Raw genomic sequence first — 24,857 nt, forward strand, 5'->3', positions numbered from 1 at the left:
GGAGTATAACAATTAAAAATAATGATTATTGAATGTGTTTTACAGTGTTTTCCACCCTGCCACTGCAAATAGCTCCTACAGCCATGTAGAATGATGGTGGTTGTCTAGCCCTAAAGGGTGGTGTGACCACACTGGCATGGCAGGATGCTGAGCTCACTGTGTTACTCCTGGCTACTGTAGCCTACATGCTGGATATTGTTAAGTTGACAGCACAGAATTGTTAAGATTAAGCAGGGAAACCTCATAGTGTGATTTCATAATAAAGTTATTTCTGAAGAAAGACACAAAATGCTGGAGTAACTCAACTGGGACAGGATATTTCTGAATATTTATATGACTGAATATGTATTCAAACTACTACATTCCTCTCTCCAGTGTTCCAAATGACACAACACACGAGATGCAAAATCAGGTTTAACCGTAAGTTAGATCCATAGAAACATAGAAAATAGGTGCAGGAGTATGCCATGCGGCTCTTTGAACCAGCACCGCCATTCAATATCATCATGGCTGATCATACCATTTCTTAGAGGCAATTTGCAATATCTTCCACACCCGTCTAATACAAGATTTGGTGAAATGTGTTGCAAGGTTTTGAAAACCACTGTCTAATTATATGAAGCAAAGTTTTGAGGGAATGAAATTGGTCATACAGCTATCACAACAGTTTGGAGCAAAAGTAGGTCCTCTGGCCTAGTAGGCCCGTGCTGACAATCGAGCACCCGTGGGTACTAATCCTCACTAATCTTCTTATATTCTCCTCATTTCCCATCAACACAATTTGGGTATGGTGGCACAGCAGTAGAGCTAATGCCTTACAGCGCCAGAGACCCGGGTTCGATCCTGACTATGGGTGCTGGTCTGTACGGAGTTTGTACATTCTCCCCGTGACCTACATGGGTTTTCTCCAAGATCTTTGGTTTCCTCCCACACTCCAAAGACGTACAGGTTTGTACTTTAATTGGCCTGGTATAATTGTAAAAATAATTGGCCCTAGTGTGTGTGGGGTAGTGTTACTGTGCGGCAATCGCTGGTCAGTGCAGACTCGGTGGGTCGAAGGGCCTGTTTCCGCACTTTATCTCTAAACTAAACTGAACTAAACACCCAGCTGCAACCACGAGATTCTGTTGATTGAATGCGCATCAAATCAAATGAATGTAGCTAGTTAACAACTTTGTTTTAGCAGATTCAGATTCGTTTATCACCTGTACACTAGGTCCGTATAGCTTTATGATCAATTTCATCTCCTCAGATCTTTGCTTCATTTAATTAATCAGTGGTTTTCAAAGCTTTGCAACACACGAGACCTGATAGAAGCATCTCAAATTATGAGAAGCAATGCTAAGGTAGACAGTCAGAACCTTTTTCCCAGGATGGAAATATCAAATACTAAAGGGCATAGCTTATATTTGAAAGCGGCAACTTTTAAAGGAGATTTGCAGGGCAAGTACTTTACACAGAGGGTGGTGAGTGCCTGCAACATGCTGCTGGGGATGGTCGTGGAGGCAAATACAAGCGTGACATTTAATAGACTTTTATATAGGTCATAAGGTCATAAGCGATAGGAGCAGAATTAGGCCATTTCTATCTTCCCCTCCCAACCCCATTCTCCTGCCTTCTCCCCATAATCCTTGACACCCGTACTAATCAAGAATCTATCTATCTCTGCCTTAAAAATGTACATTGACTTGGCCTCCACAGCCTTCTGTGGCAAATAATTCACCAGATTCGCCACTGATAAGTAGTTCAGTATGCAGAGAATGGAGGGATATGGAGCGTGTGCAGGCAATTAGTCTTGGCACAATGTTCAACACAGACATTGTGGGCTAAAAGTCCTGTTCTTGTGCTGTACTGGGTCTATGTTCTATTTTCCGTTACACAAAAGCATTGATGAGATTGATGTGGAAGATATTGTAATGAAATTGTTTGTCTGCATGAAGTTTACAGCGTAAACAATAAATACAACAAAAAAAACAGCAGAATTTTACAAATATTGTAGCATTTGTGAGTTAGTTGCCTACTTTGCATCTCACCTGATCATTTTTGAATTTAAGATTAATAGAGTAAAAATGTGAGTGCAATGCCAAATAATATTGCTTTGTTATTTGCTTGGTTTGTGCCAATGGTAAAGATCAATATAACTCAATAATGCATGGAGGCTATATACATTTGGGGGATGGAATATAATAATGGGAAATAAATACACCACCATTTGCTACACCATTCCCAATCAGCATATTTACAATGAATGCAGAAATGTTTTGCAAGCCCTATTTTGTAAAGAAATTAGATTTAATTACATAAAAATTGTAAGAAGTCATACGGGAAACTTGTTGCAAGTCTTTTGTGGGCATAAGATCCGATTAGTTATTTCAGAGCTATTGATATCCATGAAAGAGTGTTGGGTCACTTTCACTCAATTTACATCAGTCCCAAGATGGCCACTTGAAGCGTGTGATTGGGATCTTCTAGAAATGTTGCCTATCAGATTATTTTTCCACTTTTTGTGGCTAAACGCTGGCCAACAAGGGTTTGGGAAGTCTTCATGAATGTAATAACGAGGAACAAGGAACACAATATTCCAATATTATTAAAGAATATTCCAAAAAAATTACTGTTATGACTCAATGGTGGGAAAGTATACTTCCGAAGTATAATTCACCATTTAAACAATGCCCTCAACAATGTAAGAGTGCAGGTCTGTAGTGCATTATTCCAGTAAAGATGCCCTGGAAAAGTCCCTGCCTGCATCTATTAATTGCCCTGATCTTCAGGCACTAACAATTGCTGAACGTAGCAGTCTGATGCAACCCCTTGACTTTCATGGTGTTTATGAAAATGTTAACAACTTCCTAAGTAGAAAGGCAGTGTCAACGTAATCCCCACAACTATCAGCCGCTTGCAGCGTTTCCTTTCTATACATTGCCTGATTGCACGCAGCTGACACACAATATGCCCATTTTGTTGATCGAGGCCGACATGATCAATTGCTGTTATAAACCACAGTTCTATCATTGCAGTCATTTTACATTGCAGTAAACTGAGCATTTTTGGAAAATACCTTTCATTTGAAAATAATTAGTAAACTTGCCAGGGCTTGGGAACTCATCCTATGTATTCTCCTGGGATCTGTATATAAAAGCATAAACATTCCTCTTGTTGTCTGTTTATGCCCTGCATGTTCCTCATTGCTAATTGACTGTGACAAGGGATCAATTTATACCTTAAATGGAAATAAAATGGACACGAGGGATATTTATTCAGCTGCCGCTGAGAGTTATTGGTGCATATTTCAAAGTGATAGTGGAAGATAATAATTCTGATGAAATGATTGATTAAAGTTTGAAATGGGTAATGGTTTAAGAGACAGCATGGGGCAACATAGGATCAATGCTCAGGGTTTCCATCTCAGCATGTTTCACAATCATGTCAAAGTGCAAATGTACCTACACGGCGACTGGAAGACAGAATAAGGGTTAAAAACACAATCCACTATTATTCCCCTAACAGTTGCTTACAGAGTTTTTGACTCTTGGCTAACATCCCATATTCCTTAGTTAGGGAATAGTGTAACGTGCGAGGGAGAATTGAAAAGAGCAAGAAAATTAAATGGGACAGACAGGGCCTGATTCTCAGTAAGCGGTATATCCAGTAATACATCACATAAAACTTAATGCCAGTAAAGTATAACTGGAGTATCCGGCACAAACAAAACAAAACCTCTGAGTAAACAGGAAAGAAAGTCAATTACACCCACTACAATTTGCAAATGTGTACTTGTGTTTAATGAGGCTCCCTTCACATCTGATGATGTGTTGTGCAAGGTACGTATTGAGTGGTACATAGTTGGGGGCTATTTCAGAGTACATTATCTTGTCAAAAGGTGCAGTTTCGTTTAGGAAATGTTGTGACTTTATGTGAACCAGCTTGAAGAAACTTGAAAGTATCAAGTAGTTCTAGTTCAAGTTTACATTTATTGTCACATGCACCAATTAAGGTGCAGTGATATTAGCGTTACCATGTAGCCATACAATTAAAAGAACACAATACACAATAGAACTCAACATAAACATCCACCACAGTGATCGAAGGGAATAAAGTTCAGTCAGTCTTCCTCCTTTTGTTCACCTGTGTTTGGGGCTTTGACCCTCCGTTGTTGCCCCTGCGGATGGCCCGATGTACGGGCCCTCTCATCGGGATGATCGAAGCTCCAACGTTGGGACAGATGGAACACACTTGGAATGCCCGAATCGGCCACTTTCTTACCGGAGACCGCGACTTCTTTATAGTGCCGCAGGCAAGCCAGCGGTCGGAGCTCTTCTCTGGTGATCCCCAGCAAGGGTACCCTGGGTCCGGGATGGTAAGTCCACGCCACAGCCGCAGCTAGAAGCTCTGCAGACCACGGCTTCACGATGTTAAAGTCAGCAGGCCGGTGGTCGGAGCCCATCTTCTGGCTCCACGATGGAAGTCCGTGCCGCACCCGCTGCTGAAGCTCTGAGCCGTCTCCGGGAAAGGCCGCACCAATCCAAGTTGTTAGGCCGCAAGTGAGGCGAAAATGCGTCTAGGAGTAAAGTCGCTTCTCCACCGAGGTAAGTGACTGGAAACGGTTTCCCTCGATTCACCCCCACCACCCCCCACATAAAAACATACAGAGAAACATTAGCACATACATTCAGACATACTAAAAAAAACAAAATAGTCGAAATGACTGACGTGCTTCTGGCGAGGCAGCCGCTCGCAGGCGCCACCCGAAGATGTAGTAATGAACTTAGAGCAGGAAAACTCAAACATATTGATCAGATAATAATGTTCAATGAGGGACAGGTCTAAATTGATTTTAGAAAATTCCTGGTATTTTTTTAAAAATCGCATGCCTTAAAATTTTATATTTCTTGTGTGTTATGACATCAATAGAAAATTTCAACAGCAATCATTCCCAGCCATCTCTTACTCCATTATCTTACAAGTGAAAAATCCAATTTATGAATACTTTGCTCAGAATAATGATATGATGTTGGACAACATGCATTGAATGGGACAAATTGTTTGGGACATTTCTGATTTCTTAAGGTGAGGAATCTGTTAAAACTCCAGACTAGAAATTCATCCACACAGTGTCCTGTTTATATGCCGTATGTGATTGAACCTTGATGTTCAATAATTCAATGAAGATTGAAACAATGATGAAGTGTGATTGGGAACTTTCGGTGCTGACCATGACCACAACAGAGTTATTATCCACTTGTTTCATACTGTAATACACAGAGGCACAGGGAGAGGTGATTAGTGTTCAGTAGCAGGCGACCAAACCAGAAGCGGGGGCCGCTCGCGGCGGTCGAGTGAGTGACGTGAAGTTTGAGCAAAGTCAGCGGGATGTTCGCGTGTGACGTACGACATCAAGACGTTGCGTACGGCATCAAGATGCTGCGTACGCCTGTCGAGGCGGTGCGTATGGCCTCAATGCCGCTGCGGGCCGGCAGGCAGTTGCCGCGCGTAATTTTTTAGCACTGTCAGTTTTCCGAAGCCCCGCGCGATGTCGGGACCAGCTCCGCACAACTCCATATGGCTCCGGCGATCGAAGTGGGACCGGCCCTGCGAGGCCGTATGGCTCAAACGACCACGTTAGGTCGCGCTTGCCGCATGCAGTAGCATGCTCGTGGGACAGGTCCTTAATGCTGGTGCTGCTTTCTGCTAGTTCCACCACACCACACAATGTGAACAATTCTGAAGAGAAGGCTTTGGAATAGGTCTGATGTGCAGTCAGAAATCACCAAATTGGATGGACGGATGACTCTTGGGTCTTAAGGCTTAAACAGGACCACTTTGTGTTTGCTCTTCAAAATAGAAATGTAAACATTGTTCAGGTTATAATATTTGGATGTGAAGGATAATCTGTGCCCTTGGTTTAAATATATGATAGTTAAGATGTGCATCTTCTGGGGATGTTGATTCATCTTCTGAATTTTCATTCCCCCTCCCCACCCCAGATGAAAGATTCCTGAGGATATGGGCATGGTCAAGGAATTGTTTGATGGCTTTATAGGAGAGGCATATTTGCTATATTATATTATATCGATAGGCACATGGACATACATCCTTCACACTTTTAATGATTTTTGTGGGGTAAGGGTCTGTGACCCATGAGGCTCCCTACCCTCATCCACACACCTACTCTCATACACCTCTATCGGATTAGAAGTGTGGCAAGTAGGAAATCATACGGCAAAGCACAGAAAAGGCTATGATTGAGCACAGCTCATTTCTTTGTTAATCAGAGCGCAGAAAGAAGGATCTCTAAACACTGTCTTAACTCTTTGGGACAGATTCATATTCATTTTATCCTGACAACACAATAGTGATGGGATGAGGAATAAGGGTGGGCAGATGTTTGGAGCCCATTTATTTCCCTAGACAAGGAGTAGGGTGAGGCAGCTATCTATCTGTTTGTTCCTGAGTATCAAAGAAGGCTATAACACAAAGTTGTGCCTTTAATTCACTTTTGATGCCAAATTCATATCTCCTTACTTTGAAGCTGAGAAAGTTAGTTATTTGAGAAAATTGACAGATTTTATTTCCACAAAGCAAGAACTGAAAGAAAGTATTTCACAGAAGTGTTTAAAAATGTGCATGCGTACATGCAATTGTTAGCATATACTATCTTGATATGTATTTTAAAACTTTTCCCGTACACTGCATCGATGGCTATTTCATTTTATGAGCTGAAAATAATCATACTCCATCAGTAACCTGCTGTCTATGAGTTAATATTTAATGATTTGCCTTCTAATTGTTACTAAAGGAGTTTGTTTTACTTTGTCAGTCATTTAGCTTTCCTACTGCCCAGTTGTGTCTACTGCATTACTAACATAATCTCACAGTTCAATCACAAGGAAGCAACCAGTCACCAGCTTTACCATATAAGGAAAAAACAGCAGAGAAAGCCAAGCAGACTGGAACCTCTTCTCACTGCAGCTATTTTTTATCCTTCATGTTACATTCTCCAAACTGTACTAGGTCATTCTAAAGCCTCATTTTTTTTTTTTAAACAACAGAATTTACTTATATCTTCCAAATTGGCAAATTATGAACAGGTTTGTCAAAATTCTTTGAGAAACCAAGCAAACGTGTGAAAGGTGCTAATGGTAACCTTATTTGTACTGGTTATGTGTTCTCTTTCCATCCAATTTTACAAATAGATTGTACTCCCCATCTGTTTTAGTGGGTTAATAATTTCACTCTGTGTGTATCACTGCATTGTTACATCTGGTACGTGTACAGGCAAGAAATGTAAGAACAACTGTGAATCCAGAGATGAACAGGGAATGATGCTTATTTTCAAAATGTACGACACAGTTCTAATACACGTCGCATATTTCCCAAAAATATTGTTTCACTCCAAAAGATATGGCTTGGCAGGTCAAGCTGCCTACTTGTCACAATGACATGCATCGCATTGGGATGAAGTAGTTTTATCTTTCGTGTGAGCAGAGATTGTGCCAATGAATCACCTAAGTAGTTTGTTAACTAGTGGTTTTATGAAATGAGTGAAACAAGCTTGTTTCTGCTTTTCTACATCTCAGTGGACAGCAAAGTGTGGCTGACCATTCATTCCCTCAAATAAAAGGACTGAGAAGGTGGTAGTAAGGGTGGGAGCTAGTAGGCATGTGTTCTCTGAAATAATTTAGGACCATGTGGTCTAAATTGGCAGAAAAACATTAAACAAGAAAGCCATTAAAAAAAATGTAAGATGGATTCAACTTACATACGTTGTAATACAAAAAAGATTAAAATTACTTTATTTTGCATTCAACCGTATTTACCTATGGATGATCTGTATAAGGTATCCTCCATTCAAGTTATATCAAAACACCCTTAGATTCCATCCTTAGAAATACCAGAAATGGCCAGTTTTCCTGAATTTTTTAAATCTTTTGTATCTTTCATGATTTAGTAAATCTGTGTGGTTACAAAAATTGTTTTTGATACTGCACTCACATTTCAGTTATAATTTAAAGGAAGCCAGAGCTTATTGCAAACTGATCATTAATATTTCAACCATAAAATATATTCCTCTTTCTTTAAGAGCCCCTTTTCCCCCTTTCTCTTATGAACCTTCCCATTAATGTGAATAATATAAAGCATCATATGCATAGATCTCTCGTCACCTCATCTTACATGTTCTTTTTTAAAACTCTGAAAGGGTTTGCCTGGTTAGACACAGATATGTCAGAACCTCAGTGCAACATAGAACAGCTCTATGTGTTTTTCCACATAAGGACCCCACCACATTTGTTTGGGACGTTTGGCTGCTCTTTCAGAATTCTGAGTCAAAATTGGAGTTGATTGAATTAATAAGTTTATTGGCCAAGTATTCACATACACGGAATTTGCCTTGGTGCTCTGCTCGCAAGTGACAACGACATACAGTGACAGTTAGGAATGACACATAAAACATAAAACATTAATAATAAAACATTATTGAATATACATGTGAATTAAATAAAATACCAGAGCAAAAGGAGGCTACAGATTTTTGGTTATTAAGTAGAGCAACTACTCGTGGAAAAAAACAGTTTTTATGTCTGGCTGTGGCAGCTTTGACCCCAGTCGGGAGTCGCCTTCCAGAGAGAAGTGATTCAAAGAGTTTGTGGCCAGGGTGAGAGGGGTCAGAGATTATCTTTCCCGCTCGCTTCCTGGCCCTTGCAGTGTATAGTTTGTCAATGGAGGGAAGGTTGCAGCCAATAACCTTCTCAGCTGATCGGACGATTCGCTGCAGCCTTCGGATGTCGTGCTTGGTGGCTGAGCCAAACCAGAGCATGATGGAGAAGGTGAGGACACACTCTACGATGACCGTGTAGAATTGGACCATCATTACCTGTGGCAGCATGTGCTTCCTCAGCTACCGCAGGAAGCATATCCTCTGTTGTGCCTTTTTGACTGTGGAGTCGATGGTAGCCCCCCACTTAAGGTTCTTGGAGATGATGGTTCCCAGGAACTTAAAAGACTCCACAGATGTGACTGTGTTGTTGGTGATGGTGAGTGGGGTGAAGGGAGGGGGAGCTCTTCTAAATTCTACAATCAATTCCACTGTCTTAAGAGCATTGAGCTCTAGGTTGTTGTGATGGCACCAGGACGCCAGCTGTGACACTTCCTGTCTGTAGGCAGATTCCTCCCCATCCTGGATCAGTCCAATCAGGGTTGTGTCATCTGCAAACTTGAGAAGCTTGACTGAAGAAAGTAGAGGTGCAGTCATTGGTGTAGAGAGAGTAGAGGGGAGGGGAGAGTACACAGCCTTGCGGTGCTCCTATGCTGAGGGTCTGCGGTTCCGAGATATGCAGTATTTGAAGTATTTGCAGTATTTGCAAACTTCCAAGGCAGGTGTGCAACCTGTAACACCTTCAAGATTTCTGGCAAGTAGGTAGGATCAAACATGACCCCAATTCCTTTTTTGATCAACGAAAAGCTTTTGGTGCTACTAATTACTAGTGAAACCAGTCTTACTGTATGGAGACACAAAATGCAGGAGTAACACAGCCAGCATCTCTGGAAGGAAGAGACCTTGACTTGAGTCCCCATCTCCACCTGAAAGTCATCCATTCCTTCTCTCCATAGATGCTGCCTGTCCCGCTGAGTTACTCCAGCTTTTTGTGTCTATCTTCGGTTTAAACCAGGATCTGGTTGGGTGGAGTCCTTCTTTTCATGTAACTGTATTTTCCTGCCCTATATTCTACTATTTAGTTAATGGGGGATGATCATCATCAGTAAGAACAATGTATGAGAGAAGCCTTTAGATCTGCCAGCTCAAAGTGGCATTTTCTTAATTTATTCCTCTAATGATTTTGTACACCTCTACATTAGAGGAATAGATTAGGAAAACGCAACTTTTGCCCAGAGTAGGGGAATCGAGAACCAGAGGACATAGGTTTTTGGTTAGGGGGGAAAGATTTACTGGGAAGCTGAGGGGTAATCTTTTACCTAAAGGGTGGTGGGTGTTTGGAAAAGCTTTCAGTTGATACTATTGCAATGCTTGAGAAACATTTAGGCAGGTACATGGATGGGATAGGTTTAGAGGGCTGTGGCCCAAAAGCAGGTGGGTGTAGATAGGGCATATTGGTTGATGTGGGCAGGCTGGGCCAATGGGCCTGTTTAAATGCTGTATGACTCTTGGACTCTATTTATTCCCCTCTTAACATTAAAAAAAAACATTATTTGGACATCCTCAGGTAATTGCCTGTGTCTTTTTTGTGTTTCTGATAGTGCAACAGTGACAGCAAAGTATAGCTAACCATTCATACCTCTAAATAAAATGAATACAATGATGGTAGTGAGGGTGGAAGTTAGTAGTTGTCATCAAAAATCACAAATATTGTCAGCCTAAAGAAGGGTTCTGACCCGTAACAACACCTATCCATGTTCCCCATGGATGCTTCCAGACCTGAGGAGTTACACCAGCACTTTGTGTCTCTCCCTTTCTTCAAAAATACTTCATGGGCTGTATTGCATGTTTGGATTCTTACAAAAAAACATTGTGGAAAAGCAAGTTCTCCTCTGCCAGGACCAAACTTCAAACTGTGGCATTGAATGTCAAGATTCTTCCTGCCATGAGTTGACGCTCTAACTGTCTAACTGCAGCAACAGGCTGAAAGCTATTCAGGATTTTGTTGTAACTTGAGCTGCTGAGCTCATTAATCAAATGTTTGCACCTTTCCCTTTGTTAAATTTGTGCTTTAATCTGGCAGGAAGATCCATTGATTCGAGCCCTCTTTGGCTTTCACAGGCAGCACAGAATCATATTTTTAGCTGGTCAACAATCATTGTTATTTTTGCCTTTTTAAAAACAGCAAGTCATGCTGGATTCGCAATGGTGTGCAAGTGACACGGGTATTTTTACTTGTTTTATCAGTGGCCCAGCATATTGTCTGCAGGAAATGTGTACGTAACTCAAAAAACTAAAGACGAATTGACATGGTAATTCGAAATCTTCCCAACTAATGGTAATACTTGACGAAGAATTAAAAGAATCGCTGCAGCGATTCAGTCAAATGTTTAATTCATTGCCAAGAAGAGCAGCTGAAACATTGCAGATGTTGGCATCAGGACTCGGAATATATTCCAAACTTGGCAGCAAATCTCTTACAATTGCCTTTTTATGGGCTTCATTTACTACTCAAAGAATTGTAAAGTAAACAGAACACATCTCACTCATTGCAGAGCTGTTGGGCTGTGCTTCATCATTGCTTTCTCCTGGTCCAAGAAATGCATTTTGACCAAACTCTGCAGAGCAATCTCCTTACTGTTAGCGTTGCCAATACTGACTGGATGGGGTCCTGAGCCTCCAACTGTTCCACCTCCCCCTAGCTCCCATCATAGGTTACCCATCCACACTGTCCACTGCTCTCCATGCATTTGGAAAGAAAGCAGACTTCTCATCGCTCAATTGCAAGATTCTTGGCTGACATCTGTATCTGTTATTCTTATAACTAATAAACAGCAATGTGCGGAGAAAATCAAAAGAACTACAGTATTATTCTCCAGGGTTGTATTTAGCTGTTTCCTGGCTAATCCTCAATTTCTGCTGACCCCAGGCCTAAACTGGAGAGTTGCAAATACTTCATATTTACTTATAAAACTAATCGGGTGCACAATCCATAAAACTTGAGGAAATACGCTCAATTTTAGTTTAATCAGTTACGGACAAAAAGCATTATACAGAGATGTTGCCTGTCCCGCTGAGTTACTCCAGCATTTTGTGTCTATCTTCGGATTAAATCACCATCTGCAGTTCCTTCTCACACAATACTGTAAATGAATTCGTACATTTCTTCCATTGTTTACAAAATGTAACTTTATTTGTACTTTTAAAAGGATGAGAATGATTTTGCTTCTGGTCTCATTTCATAGTGGTTTCCTGTTTTGTTTGTGAAGAGATATAATTGGTTTCTGCTGTCCTGGGGGTACATGCCTGATGTCAGAAAACACTGCGTGTCAAAGTGAAGTGGTCTAGGCTCAGCTGGAAGTAAGCTGCAGATTATATTTCAAAATTCTGTTGTTTTCTATCTCCAGAAGCAGCTTCCTCAGTGACACTGGGTCATTTTCTGGTTTGCTTGTCTTACGAATGGACCCAATTGATTAAATCAGAGAAGGTAGAGGGAGAAATGGAGGACAATGAAGAAATCTGATGCCTGCTTCTCATACCATTCAGAACACTGAAGAATGACGGTTTAATATTGCTTGAGATATGTTACAAGCACCTCCTGTACATATTGTAAGTCTTTGAGTTCACCCTCATTACACTGGTCATAACACACAAATGAGTCAGTTTCTATCATTTTCTTTCCAATGTGGGAGCCAGGGAAGGGAAAATGCTCTTCTTTCTACAGCTTGTTTCAGGATTAGCACTCAAACCAGATATAGAATCAATAAATAAAGATTTCTACTCCTTTCATTGACTACAACACTAGTTCATGTGTCAATAATCCATGTGCCATTTTTATTGGCAATTTGTTGCCAGATTCGACCACAGATATGCTATGAATCCAGGAACTGGGCTAATAATCCTCACATGCATATCACACTGACCAATCTTCTAAGGGATTGAAAAGTCTGTATTTGTCTCTATATCGATCTATTTGCTACCACGGATGCCCAACCTATGATCTTTGTTTATGACTCCCACTAAAACAAGGAGCAATCCTTCATCAAGCTTTCTCAGAGACATGAATAAAATTATCCGGGGCGGCATGGTGGCGTAGTGGTAGAGTTGCTGCCTTACAGCGTAAGAAACCTGGGTTCGATCCTGAGTATGGGTGCTGTCTGTACGTTCTCTTCGTGACCTGCATGGGTTTTTCCCTGGAGCTCCCGTTTCCTCCCACACTCCAAAGGCGTTCAGGTGCGTAGGCTAATTGGCTTGGTGAAATTGTAAATTGTCCCTAGTGTGTGTAGGATAGTGTTATGGGGCTGTCCCACTGTACGAGCTAATTCAAGAGTTCTCTCGAGTTTCCCCTGATTCGAACTCGGAGAATTACGGTAATGGCCGCTCGTAGGTACTCGGGCCTCTCGTGGACATTTTTTAACATGTAGTAAAATCTTCACGAGTCTTCCCGAGCTTACCGCGTTTCCCAAGTACCTGCCGTTAGCGTTACGAGCCACTAAAAGACGTCCCGAGCTCCGACGTACCCGCTACATATATTCTATGTGCTTACCACAAGTTTGATTCTTTTTTTAAACTCGGGAGAGCTCTTGAATTAGCTCGTACAGTGGGACAGGGCCCTTTACTGTGCGGGGATGGCTTGTCTGCGTGGACTCGGTGGGCCAAAGGTCTGTTTCCGTGCTGTATCTCTAAACCCTGACCCTGACCGGGGAACCCAGCTGTTGCTGTGTGATTGTGCATGCCTGAGTTATTAATACTGTGCATGTTGTGCCATTTCCGGGTCTCCAGGTGGTTACTGAAGATCTGTGGCAGTGCAGATATTCTGTGAAATCCATCTGAATAATGAGTCCATGCCTTGTGCCTCTGTGGGCAAGGGACTCCATTTATGAGGTCAGCTGCCCACATACATTGAAGGCAAGTACTCTGTCTCCCTTCCATGGTGGTCCTTTCTGTTGTTGAACAGTGACCATCATGGAGAGGGTTCTTTGGTACCAAGCAATAACAGGCTTCCTAGTGGCAAAGACATATGGTAGTGGAGAAGCGGTGACTTCTGTAGGCCGTTACTATAGAAAATATAGAGGATCACAATAGTACATTAATCAGGGTGATAACCATTTTAACAATTAATTGAAGTTAACTATTCCCGATGTTCTAAGTTCTCCATAATTTGGTGTTAACATTGCATGCATTGCGTGTTAGAAAACCAAACAATAGTTATATCCATTCTCTAGATAAACCTATTGCTATGGTTTCTGAAACATGACTATATAATTAAGTTGTTTAAATGAAACTCTGGAATTCAATAAACTTCACATAACATCTGTTTAAAATTATATGGTCTGACTCATGCCAACTAACCATTTATTCGTTCAATACAATGTTTGTGGCTTCCCCCAACAACATAAAATTGCTCTAATTTATTGCTCTAGATTGTTGCCTAATTTTCAGCGACATTCAAAATGCTTGTCCAAGTATTCATGGTTGCATAAAAAGTACACAAATATTAGATGTCGTTAATAATTCATCCATGCTATTGCATGGGAGAGTGGACAAACTAAAAGGGTTAGAAAGTTTATGTGAACAAAGCCAGTTAATGTCCAAAGGGATAATTCCTCAAATATAAAGCAAGTGCTTACATGGACATCATGAGACATGTCTTTGTCTGTGCAAAGTATGCTAAGTATCCAGTATCCTAATTGAATAAAACTCTCAGAACATATTTGATATTGCCTCTTCAAATACCCTTCCCCACATACAATACCATCAGCTCCATCACTGCAAAGACAGAGATCCTTCACAGATATGAACTCATCTTCAAATTCCTTTACGTCTGGATTGATCACACCAATGTGTCATTGTTCCAGTGAGCCTACATCTACACTCCCCTCCTACTTTACCCCTTTCAAGGTAACCACTCGAATGTGACTAACTTAATTGCATCTCAGAATAGAATAGAATAGAATAGTTTCTTTATTGTCATTGTAACATGAACAATGTACAACAAAATTTAAAAAATGTCAGCCAGTCAGTGCACCATTCAAACATTTCTAAAAGCTAACGATACATACAAGATGAAATATTAAAAGATAAACAACTAAAATAAATATCACAAAAATAGCACGCATAAACACCCAACCCTCCATCCTTCTGTCGATTTCACAGTGTACCGCAGTCCCTTAGTATGTATCGCCCCTGCGTTCCTTGGCGGCTACATTTAGTGCTTTTATAGCAGTGGGGTAAAAACTGTTTTTTAGTCTGTTCGTCCTTGTCCTTGTAGATCTGTACCGCCTGCCTGACAGCAACAGTTCAAACAGGGAGTGTCCGGGGTGGGAAATGTCCTTTATAATACTCTGGGATTGTGCATGTCATCTCATCAGTTTTTGACCATTTAAATACCTTACTTGGCCTCATTGTTATCCATTGCTCTCTTTATATTATACCCTCATCCTTTCAAAGAACAATCATTAACTTGTCCCTTAAAATAAATCTACACCGGCATGGTTGAGTTGCTCCTTACAGAACTTGCAGCACCGTAGACCCGGGTTTGATCCTGACTACAAGTGCTGTCTGCAGGGTTTCTCTGAGATCTTTGGTTTCCTCCCACACTCCAAATCGTGCAGGTTTGTAGGTTAATTGGCTTGGTATAAGTGTAAAATTGTCCCTAGTGCGTGTAGGATAGTGTTAATGTGCAATGATCACTGGTCGGGGCGGACTCGGTGGGCCGAAGGGCCTGTTTCCATGCTATATCTCTAAACTAAACATTCATCCTCATAAGTGATCAGAGCAGAATTAGGCCATTCGGCCCATCAAGTCTACTCCACCATTCAATCATGGCTGATCTATCTCTCCCTCCTAACTCCATTCTCCTGCCTTCTCCCCGTAATCCCTGACACTTGTACTAATCAAGAATCTATCTATCTCTGCCTTAAAAATATCTATTGACTTGACTCCACAGTCTTCTTTGGCAGAATTCCACAGATTCACACACCCTCTGACTCAATAAATTCCTTCTTATCTCCTTCCTAAAGGAATGTAATTTAATTCTTGGGCTCTGACCTCTGGCCCTAGACTCTCCCACCAGTGGAAATATCCTCTCCACATCCACTATCCAAGCTTTTCACTAATCGGTAATGGGTCTGTCCCACTTACGCAACTTTTTCGGCGAATACCGGCACCCGTCATAGATCGTTGCAGGTCGGCGAAAATTTTCAACGTTGAAAATTCAGTGGCGACCAGAAAGATGCTACGACTCTTTGGGCGACTATGGAGACGACTCACGACCATACAGGCGACACACTGGCGACATATCGCGGGGTGAGGCCTGTATGGTTGTGAGTAGTTGCCCAAAGAGTCATACCTTGTTCTGGTCGCCGCTGGATTTTCAACACGTTGAAAATCCTTCGGCGGCCTGTAATGACCTATGACGGGTGCCGGCAGTTGCCAAAAAAGTTGCGTAAGTGGGACAAGCCCATGAGTTTCAATGAGGTCCCCCCTCATTCTTCTAAATTCCAGCGAGTACAGGTCCAGTGCCGTCAAAAGCTCGTGATATGTAAACCCACTCATTCCTGAGATCATTCTTGTAGACCTCCTCTGGACCCTCTCCAGAGCTAGCACATACTTCCTCAGATATGATGCCAAAATTGCTCTCCAAATACCGATCATTCTCCCTTTCTTCATCCAAATAAATCAGGTGGGCCATGATCGAGTTGTTTTCTCATTCTATTTCCATTCTATTCATAGCCCCAGGATTCTACACGTGGCAAGGTCATTGGTGACTGTGTTTGTGGCACAAACTCCTCCTTCCCAACTTGTCTAACACATTCAACACAGTTCCTCCAGTCATTTTTCTCTATGATTATGTCCTTGCATTAATTCATTCCCAGCATTCCAATACGCATTTATAGCAATGGATTATCAGGCCGTCTATGCTGTTGTTCACTGCTGAACCATATGATGCGGCATCCACAGCCATGGGTTTGGTTTTGACCAGCACATCAAGAAGACCTGTTCCACCACATATCTTCCCTGCCTCTGTGGTGGTTGCTAAGTGATCTGTCTTGTGTTCTCCTATCTGCTTTAAGAGGGCATTAATAATACCGGTGCGCAAGAAGGGTAAGGTGACATGGGCACCTTAATGACCATTAAGGTGGTCATTAATGGTCACCTTTTGACCTGTTAAGGTGGTCAATTGGTCCACCACCATTGTCACTGTATTCAACTGGACACAGCAATGATCATCAAGCTCTACAGCACCAATAGTACTAAACCTTGGCACCTGGTCCCCTCTGTGTAAACTACAGCTTACCTAACACTTACCCACGCCCAATTCCCCCCGATAATGTTATTGCCACTAAATAAGGTCCACCCTCCAAAAACTACCAATCATTGAAAACTCTGCTGCTTAATTAGCATACCTGATTAAATTCCACGCATCCATTATTCCTATATTCCTTGTTTCTATGCTCCGGCAAATCAAACATTCAATTTTTATCCAGATGCTGAAACTTCATTGACTCTCTGCACAGTGCTTACCATTTTACTTCACAATTGATGGCATAAAGTTCAACTTCTGCACCCTAAATAGTGAATCATTTCATTTTTTTTTTTTTTCTGCACCCTAAATAGTAGAATTCTTTGATTAATTGCCTACATTGCCATCACCATATCTTCAAATAAACCGTTGATTGTCTTTCTCAACTCTCCTGAGCAGGGCTGATCTTTATTTCGTCATTTTTCTCGTGGAATTTAAGAATGTGTGAAGCTTACAACTTGCATGGAGATAAATGAGATGCAGTTTAAAACTGTAACATTATCCTGGAGTTTAGACAACATCCATAACATTTGGTTGTTGCTCCTCTGATTTATGGCACGTTTTGTACAGATTACAATCAATTACCATTCCAGGCTGGGTAATGCACAATAATCACATTAAATGGTAATGTAAATTGTACAGAGTAAACGCAATAGTATCATGTTCCCAAGCTATCAAAGGACATTTTTCAAAATAATTAAGTATTACAATGAGAGAAGTGAAGCAAAAGAATTAACTACGTTTATGTTACAAGACAATCAATTTGGGTTTTTTATTTTGTTCTGTGTTATGGAATTGTTTAGAAAACGCTTAGAGTAAAAACTCTATGGGGCACAGTGGCATAGTGGTAGAGTTGTCACTTTACAGCGCCAGAGACCCGGGTTCGATTCTGACTACGGGTGCTGTCTGTACGGAGTTAGTACTTTCTCCCTTTGACCTCTGTGGGTTTACTCCGAGATCTTTAGTTTCCTCCCACACTCCAAAGACGTACAGGTTTGTAGGCTAATTGGCTCGGTATAAATGTAAATTGTCCCTAGTGTAGCATGTAGGATAGTGTTAATGTGTGGGGAACGCATGTCGGTGCGGACTCGGTAGGCCGAAGGGCCTGTTTCTGCGCTGTCTCTCTAAACTAAACTAAAATAAACTAAATCTTCATTAACTCTAATTCTAATCGTGGTTGAGAACATTATGGTGAGTGTCAGCGGCAAAAGCTATTCAGTAAGGTCATGGCCGATCCTCTACTTCAGCTCCAGATTCCCACTTGATTATCATATATCCTCATTCCCTTATTGTCCAAAAATCTGTCCATCTCAGCATCAATCGTACCTATCGGCTCAGCATTCACAGCGCACCTCAGGCTAAATAACTCCAAAGACTTACAGTCGGCAAAGAGAAATCTTTCCTCATCTCAGTCCAAAATAATTTAACCCCATTCCGAGATGATTTTCAAAGAATGGTTTGATTCTGCTGAATAGTTACTCTTGAAAGGAGAGGCATGGTTCTGCATCCTAATGAGTTAATTAGTCATTATTATTTCAGATAGGATCTTAAAGTCTTCTATGATTATATTATCATCAGCTTTATAGGCAGTATGGCAGGTGGTGTTGCTGTCTTACCTTGCAACATGCTCCTGTATGCAGAGTCTGCTATGGCATAGATGTGTGGTGGCATCTCATGCCTCTTCTTCCCTTTGTACATATCTACAATCTTCTCAGAATAGATGGGCAGCATTTTGTATGGGTTTATGACAACACAGAAAAGACCTGAGTATGTCTGAAAAGAATGAAAAACAAGTATGATTTATTCACAAATCAAATTAACGTCATTCAAAATCAAGAAATATACAGAATTGAAGACACTATAGACTCGAGATGCCGGAATCGTGAGTAAACATAAATTGCTGAAGGAACTCAATGGCGGTCAGGCAGGATCTGTGGAGGGAAATGGATAGAAACCTTTCTTTGGACTGACATTAAACACAAAATGCTGGAGTGACTCAGCGGGACAGGCAGCACCTCTGGAGAGAAGGAATGGGTGGCGTTTCCCTTCAAAACGAGCCCCTTCTTCCGACCAGTAGTGACACCCATTCCTTCTCTCCAGAGATGCTGCCTGTCCCATTGTGTTACTCCAGCATTTTGTATCTACCTTCAGTTTAAACCAGCATCTGCATTTCCTTCCAACTCCTTTCTTTGGACTGATGGAGTAGAGGGGAGATATTTGGTAAAGCTGGTCAGGGAAAGGAGTGGGGTAGGTGGATTCGGGTGAGTTGGGGTTGATTGGAACATGAGTCAGGAGGGGGAGAGATGGGTGGAGATAGTGACCAAGGCTGGGGTAATAAGTGAAGAAGACTAAAATGTGCGGATGATAGAATCTGATACATAAACAAGATGGGGAGTGGAATGTAGAACAAAAGATATAGATGTGGGGTGCAAGAGAACCAGGGAGAGGGTCGGGAGGTCTGGGAGATATAATATGGAGGATAATTAAATAAGTTCTGTAACTCAGGCTTTACATTATTATAGGATGCTGTTATTTGATAAAAAATAATCTTATATTGGGTCTGTAGAAACAAGGAATTGCTAGTTTACACAAAAGGAAACAAAGTGCTGGAGTAACTTAGGGGGTCAGGCAGCATCACTGGAGAACTTGTAGTTCAGAGGTGTTGCCTGACTCGTTGAGTTACACCAGCATGTTGCCTGACTCGGTGAGTTACACCAGCACTTCATGCCCTCTATACTGACTTTGTAAAGTTTGTTTCCAAACATAATTATTTCTACATTACAAGCTTAATGGTCAACATACTGCCATTTGACAAGTGAAGAAATTAATGGAAAAATAGGGCAGAATACATTATGCAATTACTCGAGTATCTTCAGTATGGACTGTGTCTATAACTCTAATTCCTCCAGTACAATCCTTGACAAATGACATTCTCAATATAAAATTCATGCCAAAAATATCTTATTATATAATTTCAAGTTGAGAGCATAAATATTGTTAGGTCCTACAATGGTTTGTTTACTTTCCCATGGATACAACTGTTTATAGAATATCTAAAATGCGATAGGATTTTTATTGAAAATGCAAAATTATAACAAAAACAGGTGGCTTTCTTTGCATTCTTACTAACTTGGGTTTTGTTAACTAATGCTTGTTACTAATTAGCCACTTTTATCACTGAACTGTGTCATGCTTAAGTACTAGGTTGTATTGTTTCTCTTTTTTGCCTGATTCAAAGACATCTATACTTTTATCATACAATGATGACATTATCAAGACAATAGACATTTGGTTGGTTGGTCACATCAACCCTCTCCCTACACCATTTCCTCGTTCAGGTCTATAATAAGAAGCTATCACAATAATAAAGCCTTGATCCTGCCTATATCTGGGTCACTCCCACATTGAGTGAGATGAGTGGCCCAGATATAAACCATAATCTTAGCCACACAAAGTTGGCTCCCTTTAATCTTTTAAGTCAGTTTGAACGCAATGTAGGTTTGAAGAATCAAGAAGCAATATCTGCCTAATGTGTTTGCCTTACACATTGTAAATGACAAGAATTTGTCCAATTATTATTTTTTTTTTAACTAGAAAGAAAACTAAAATAACTACAGAATAAATTGATCTCAATTTACCAAAAGTGAGTTTGTGAAACCAAAAGGAATGTAGTTCACAATTAACTACACAGAAATAGGAATCCCCTGCCCAACCATCTCCTCACATTCTCTCACCAGCACACCAACCCATTTTCTGACCCTAGGATTCTGACCCCAGAATTAGCTCTCTTCCAAAACCTCATCCCATGGCCCACTTTCTCCGGCTGGGCACTTCTCCCAAGAGCTATCTTATTCGCCTCATCAACACATTCCAAGAAAGGCCCAAATATGAATAATTCTTAGAGTCAGAGTGATATAGTGTGGAAACAAGCCCTTCGGCCCAACTTGCCAACATGTCCCAGCTACACTAGTCCCTCTTGCCTGCAGGTCTTTTATTCTTTGATTCCTTGAGTCTTTGATTATACATCCAATGGGTAAACAGTAGGCTTGATCCTGCCCAATGAAAGCAGTCACTGAATACTTACTCCAAAAGTTCTAAGAGTGCAAGATTGAGGAAATGATAGGACTGCTGAAGGCATCTGTAACAGTAACTCTGTGCTAATGTTAATTTTGTTCTTTCACATTGATGTACTGGCAACATAGTTCACGAAAGTAATCATGTTGTTAGCAGCCTATTCTAAATTAGCTGATCTCAACTGGAATTAACCTGGTGCGTTATAAACGCCCTCAATGCTCTAATGTAATGAGGAAAGAATAAAAGGTGGCCCTACTTATGGTCTACCCTGGAAGCAGACATTTTGGGAGGTCGTCAGTCAGTGTTAGATTTGCATGCTAATGATGTTCAAACGTATATTACAAAACTTTGCTGAAATCATGAAACTATTGAGTAAATAAGTCTGTTATTCCAATAATTCAGCAAACACAAACTCATACCGATCATAACCTCCCTAATTTGTGTTGCAGGATTTGAATTAGAAGTATCTGCCAAATTCTCAAGTTGATATTGTTAATATAGCTGTTTAAGAAGGAAATGCAGATGCTGGAAAATTGAAGGTACACAAAAAAGCAGGAGAAACTCAGCGGGTGCAGCAGCATCGATGGAGCGAAGGAAATAGGCAACGTTTCGGGCCGAAACCCTTCTTCAAACCCTTATTAATATAGCTTATGTGTGAGATAGAAATGTCCTGCTACCATCGTGTGAATATTTCCCAAAACCAAACATAGTTAAAATCTGATCATTAAAATGTTTACTGGCATCTCGAATACTGAAAGTATAAACTCTTCTAATTAATTGCACATTAAATTGTACTTTTTACTCCTTCATTTGTACTGTTCTACATTAAAACATACAGATCATTCCCTGTTGTCTTAACCTAGGTCATATGGTCATAAGTGATAGGAGAAGAATTAGGCCATTCAGCCCATCAGGTCTACCTTGCTATTCAAACATGGCTGATCTGTCTCTCCTACCTAACCCCATTCTTCTCCCTTCTCCCCATAACCCCTGACTCTCGTACTAATCAAGAATCAATAATCTATCTATCTCTGCCAATATCCATTGGCCTCCACAGTCTGTGGCAAAGAATTCCACAGGTTCACTGCCCTCTGACTTGAGAAATTCCTCCTCATCTCCTTCTTAAAGGAAGTCATTGGGTTGGGGCCTGTTTCTGGTTGAACACATATAACCATATAACCATATAACAATTACAGCACGGAAACAGGCCATCTCGGCCCTACAAGTCCATGCCGAACAAATTTTTTTCCCCTTAGTCCCACCTGCCTGCACTCGTACCATAACCCTCCATTCCCTTCTCATCCATATGCCTATCTAATTTATTTTTAAATGATACCAATGAACCTGCCTCCACCACTTCCACTGGGAGCTCATTCCACACCGCCACCAGTCTCTGCGTAAAGAAGTTCCCCCTCATATTACCCCTAAACTTCTGTCCCTTAATTCTGAAGTCATGTCCTCTTGTTTGAATCTTCCCTATTCTCAAAGGGAAAAGCTTGTCCACATCAACTCTGTCTATCCCTCTCATCATTTTAAAGACCTCTATCAGGTCCCCCCTTAACCTTCTGCGCTCCAAAGAATAAAGCCCTAACTTGCTCAACCTTTCTCTGTAACTTAGTTGCTGAAACCCAGGCAACATTCTAGTAAATCTCCTCTGTACTCTCTCTATTTTGTTGACATCCTTCCTATAATTTGGCGACCAAAATTGTACCCCATACTCCAGATTTGGTCTCACCAATGCCTTGTACAATTTTAACATTACATCCCAGCTTCTATACTCAACATCCCAGCTTCTATACATCTCCTGTGACAATCTGTGCCTGAAACACACGTAAACCATGCCTTATTATTGACATCTTCCACAAGCATGCAATCTGAGCTCTGTGAAATGACAGAAATTAGTGGTTTCTGGAAGTGAACCTTCGAAACATTGCTTTACTTTTGACTAAAGTAAATAAATACAGGAGCTCTCCTGTAGGCCATTATGTTTAGTCTAATTTGTATCCACCAATTCTATTGAAAAAAGCCACTCTATTTATTTTGTACCCAAAAATAGTCATACGGAGCAGATGCCTCTGCTCTTGAATTGTCCAATGGGAAATTATTGATTTAGTTTGGCTATGGTATGATATTATCTTGTTCAGATGTAGTCATGAAAGTGAGAAGTGTAAGGAGAAATTATGGTAGAAAGTGACCCCAGGCTTAGTCCAGTTTAGAGATACAGGGTGGAAACAGGCCCTTCAGCCCACCCAGTCCACGCTGATCAGCGATCCCGGCACATTAACATTATCCTACACGCACCAGGGACAATTTACATTTATACCAAACCAATTAACCTACAAACCTGAATGTCTTTGGAGTGTGGGAGGAAACCGACGATCCGGAGAAAATACACACTGTCACGGGGAGAGCAAACAAACTCCGTACAGACAGCACCCATAGTCAGGATCGAACCCGGGACTCTGGTGCTGTAATTGCTGTAAGGCAGCAACTATACCGCTGCACCACTGTTATTAAGGACTGGAGTGGGTCTAAGAGAAATTCACTATCTAATGAATAGAGCACAAATTAATATATTATTTTGTATGTTCTTGTCTTTATTTGAGAACAATACTTCAAAATTAGCAAGGAATGTGTTAAGATGGATTCCAAGCTCTGTTTGGAGATATGAAGCATCCCTCATTCTTATGATAACATTGCAAATGTCCATGTTTAAAATAATATTAACATAAATAGAATAACTGCTCAGATGTTCTGCATGCCCCACTTTTGAAAGGTTGCCACAATTTTGGAGGGGAGTAGATTTAATGAGATGATAACAATGATGGAAATCAGTGATGGGGAAGTATTAGAGAAGCTGGACCTTCCTGCAGGAAGATTAAGTCCAAAATAAAATGGAGACCTTCAAAATTATGAGGAGTCATTAGGATAAAAATGTTTCCATAATCGGAGAGAATGTATTTAAGATAATTGACAAAAAAGTAACCATGAAATGGGTAAATTATCTTTCATCGTCAGAGGACTACACACCAAAACAGCATCACTGCCAAGTTAATGATCCATTTACACTAATCCTACATTAAACCCATTTTTTAATCTTCCAACAGATTAATTAACTCTCCACTCCCCCGATTCTACTTTGCCCAGAGGCACAGGCAATATTACAGATTAACCTACCAACTTGCACGTCTTTGGAATGTGAGACAAAGCAGAAAACCCCAGATGAAACAGAGGAAACATGCAAACGCCACAAAGCCAGCACCCAAGTCAGGATTGAACCCAGGTCTCTGCCTCTGTGGGGCAGTGGTTTGACAAGCTGTGCCACTCTGCAGTGTGACACCCAATGCTGGAGTAACTCAGCGGGACAGGCAGCATCTCAGGAGAGAAGGAATGGGTGACGTTTCGAGTCGAGACCCTTCTTCAGACTGAAATCAGGGGAGAGGGAGATACAGATACAGTATCCCGAAACGTCACCCATTCCTTCTCTCCAGAGATGCTGCCCGTCCCACTGAATTACTCCTGCATTTTGTGTCTATCTTCAGTGTAAACCAGCATTTGCAGTTCATTCCTACCCACTCTATAATAAAATATAATCTGAAAAGCTGGACTAATTAGTGCACAATATGCTTGTAATCTGTAACATTTTTGCACATTTGTTGATCAAATTAAAGTTAAAGAGCTGCTTTGAGATTTTTGTGCTTTCACATGTCCTTGGTTACCGTTTTCTGGCATAGTGGAGTGTTAATATGCCATGTCCTGCAACATAGAAGAACCAGCAAACAATGTGTAGTGCTCGAGTTACTCCAGCTTTTTGTGTCTATC

The 24,857-nt window shown here is 41.0% G+C and overlaps 1 protein-coding gene across 1 annotated transcript in view; it reads right to left on the bottom strand.

Moving 5' to 3' along the window:
* The window catches only part of myh11b (myosin, heavy chain 11b, smooth muscle), a 153,337-nt gene that overhangs the window by 106,610 nt on the left and 21,870 nt on the right, over window positions 1–24,857 (bottom strand). Inside the window, 1 exon segment of the mRNA XM_055651862.1 lies at window positions 18,578–18,734. Coding sequence (XP_055507837.1) covers window positions 18,578–18,734 — 157 coding nt within the window.

This window comes from Leucoraja erinacea, chromosome 20, assembly GCF_028641065.1.
Source record: "Leucoraja erinacea ecotype New England chromosome 20, Leri_hhj_1, whole genome shotgun sequence".
Classification (NCBI taxonomy): domain Eukaryota; kingdom Metazoa; phylum Chordata; class Chondrichthyes; order Rajiformes; family Rajidae; genus Leucoraja; species Leucoraja erinaceus.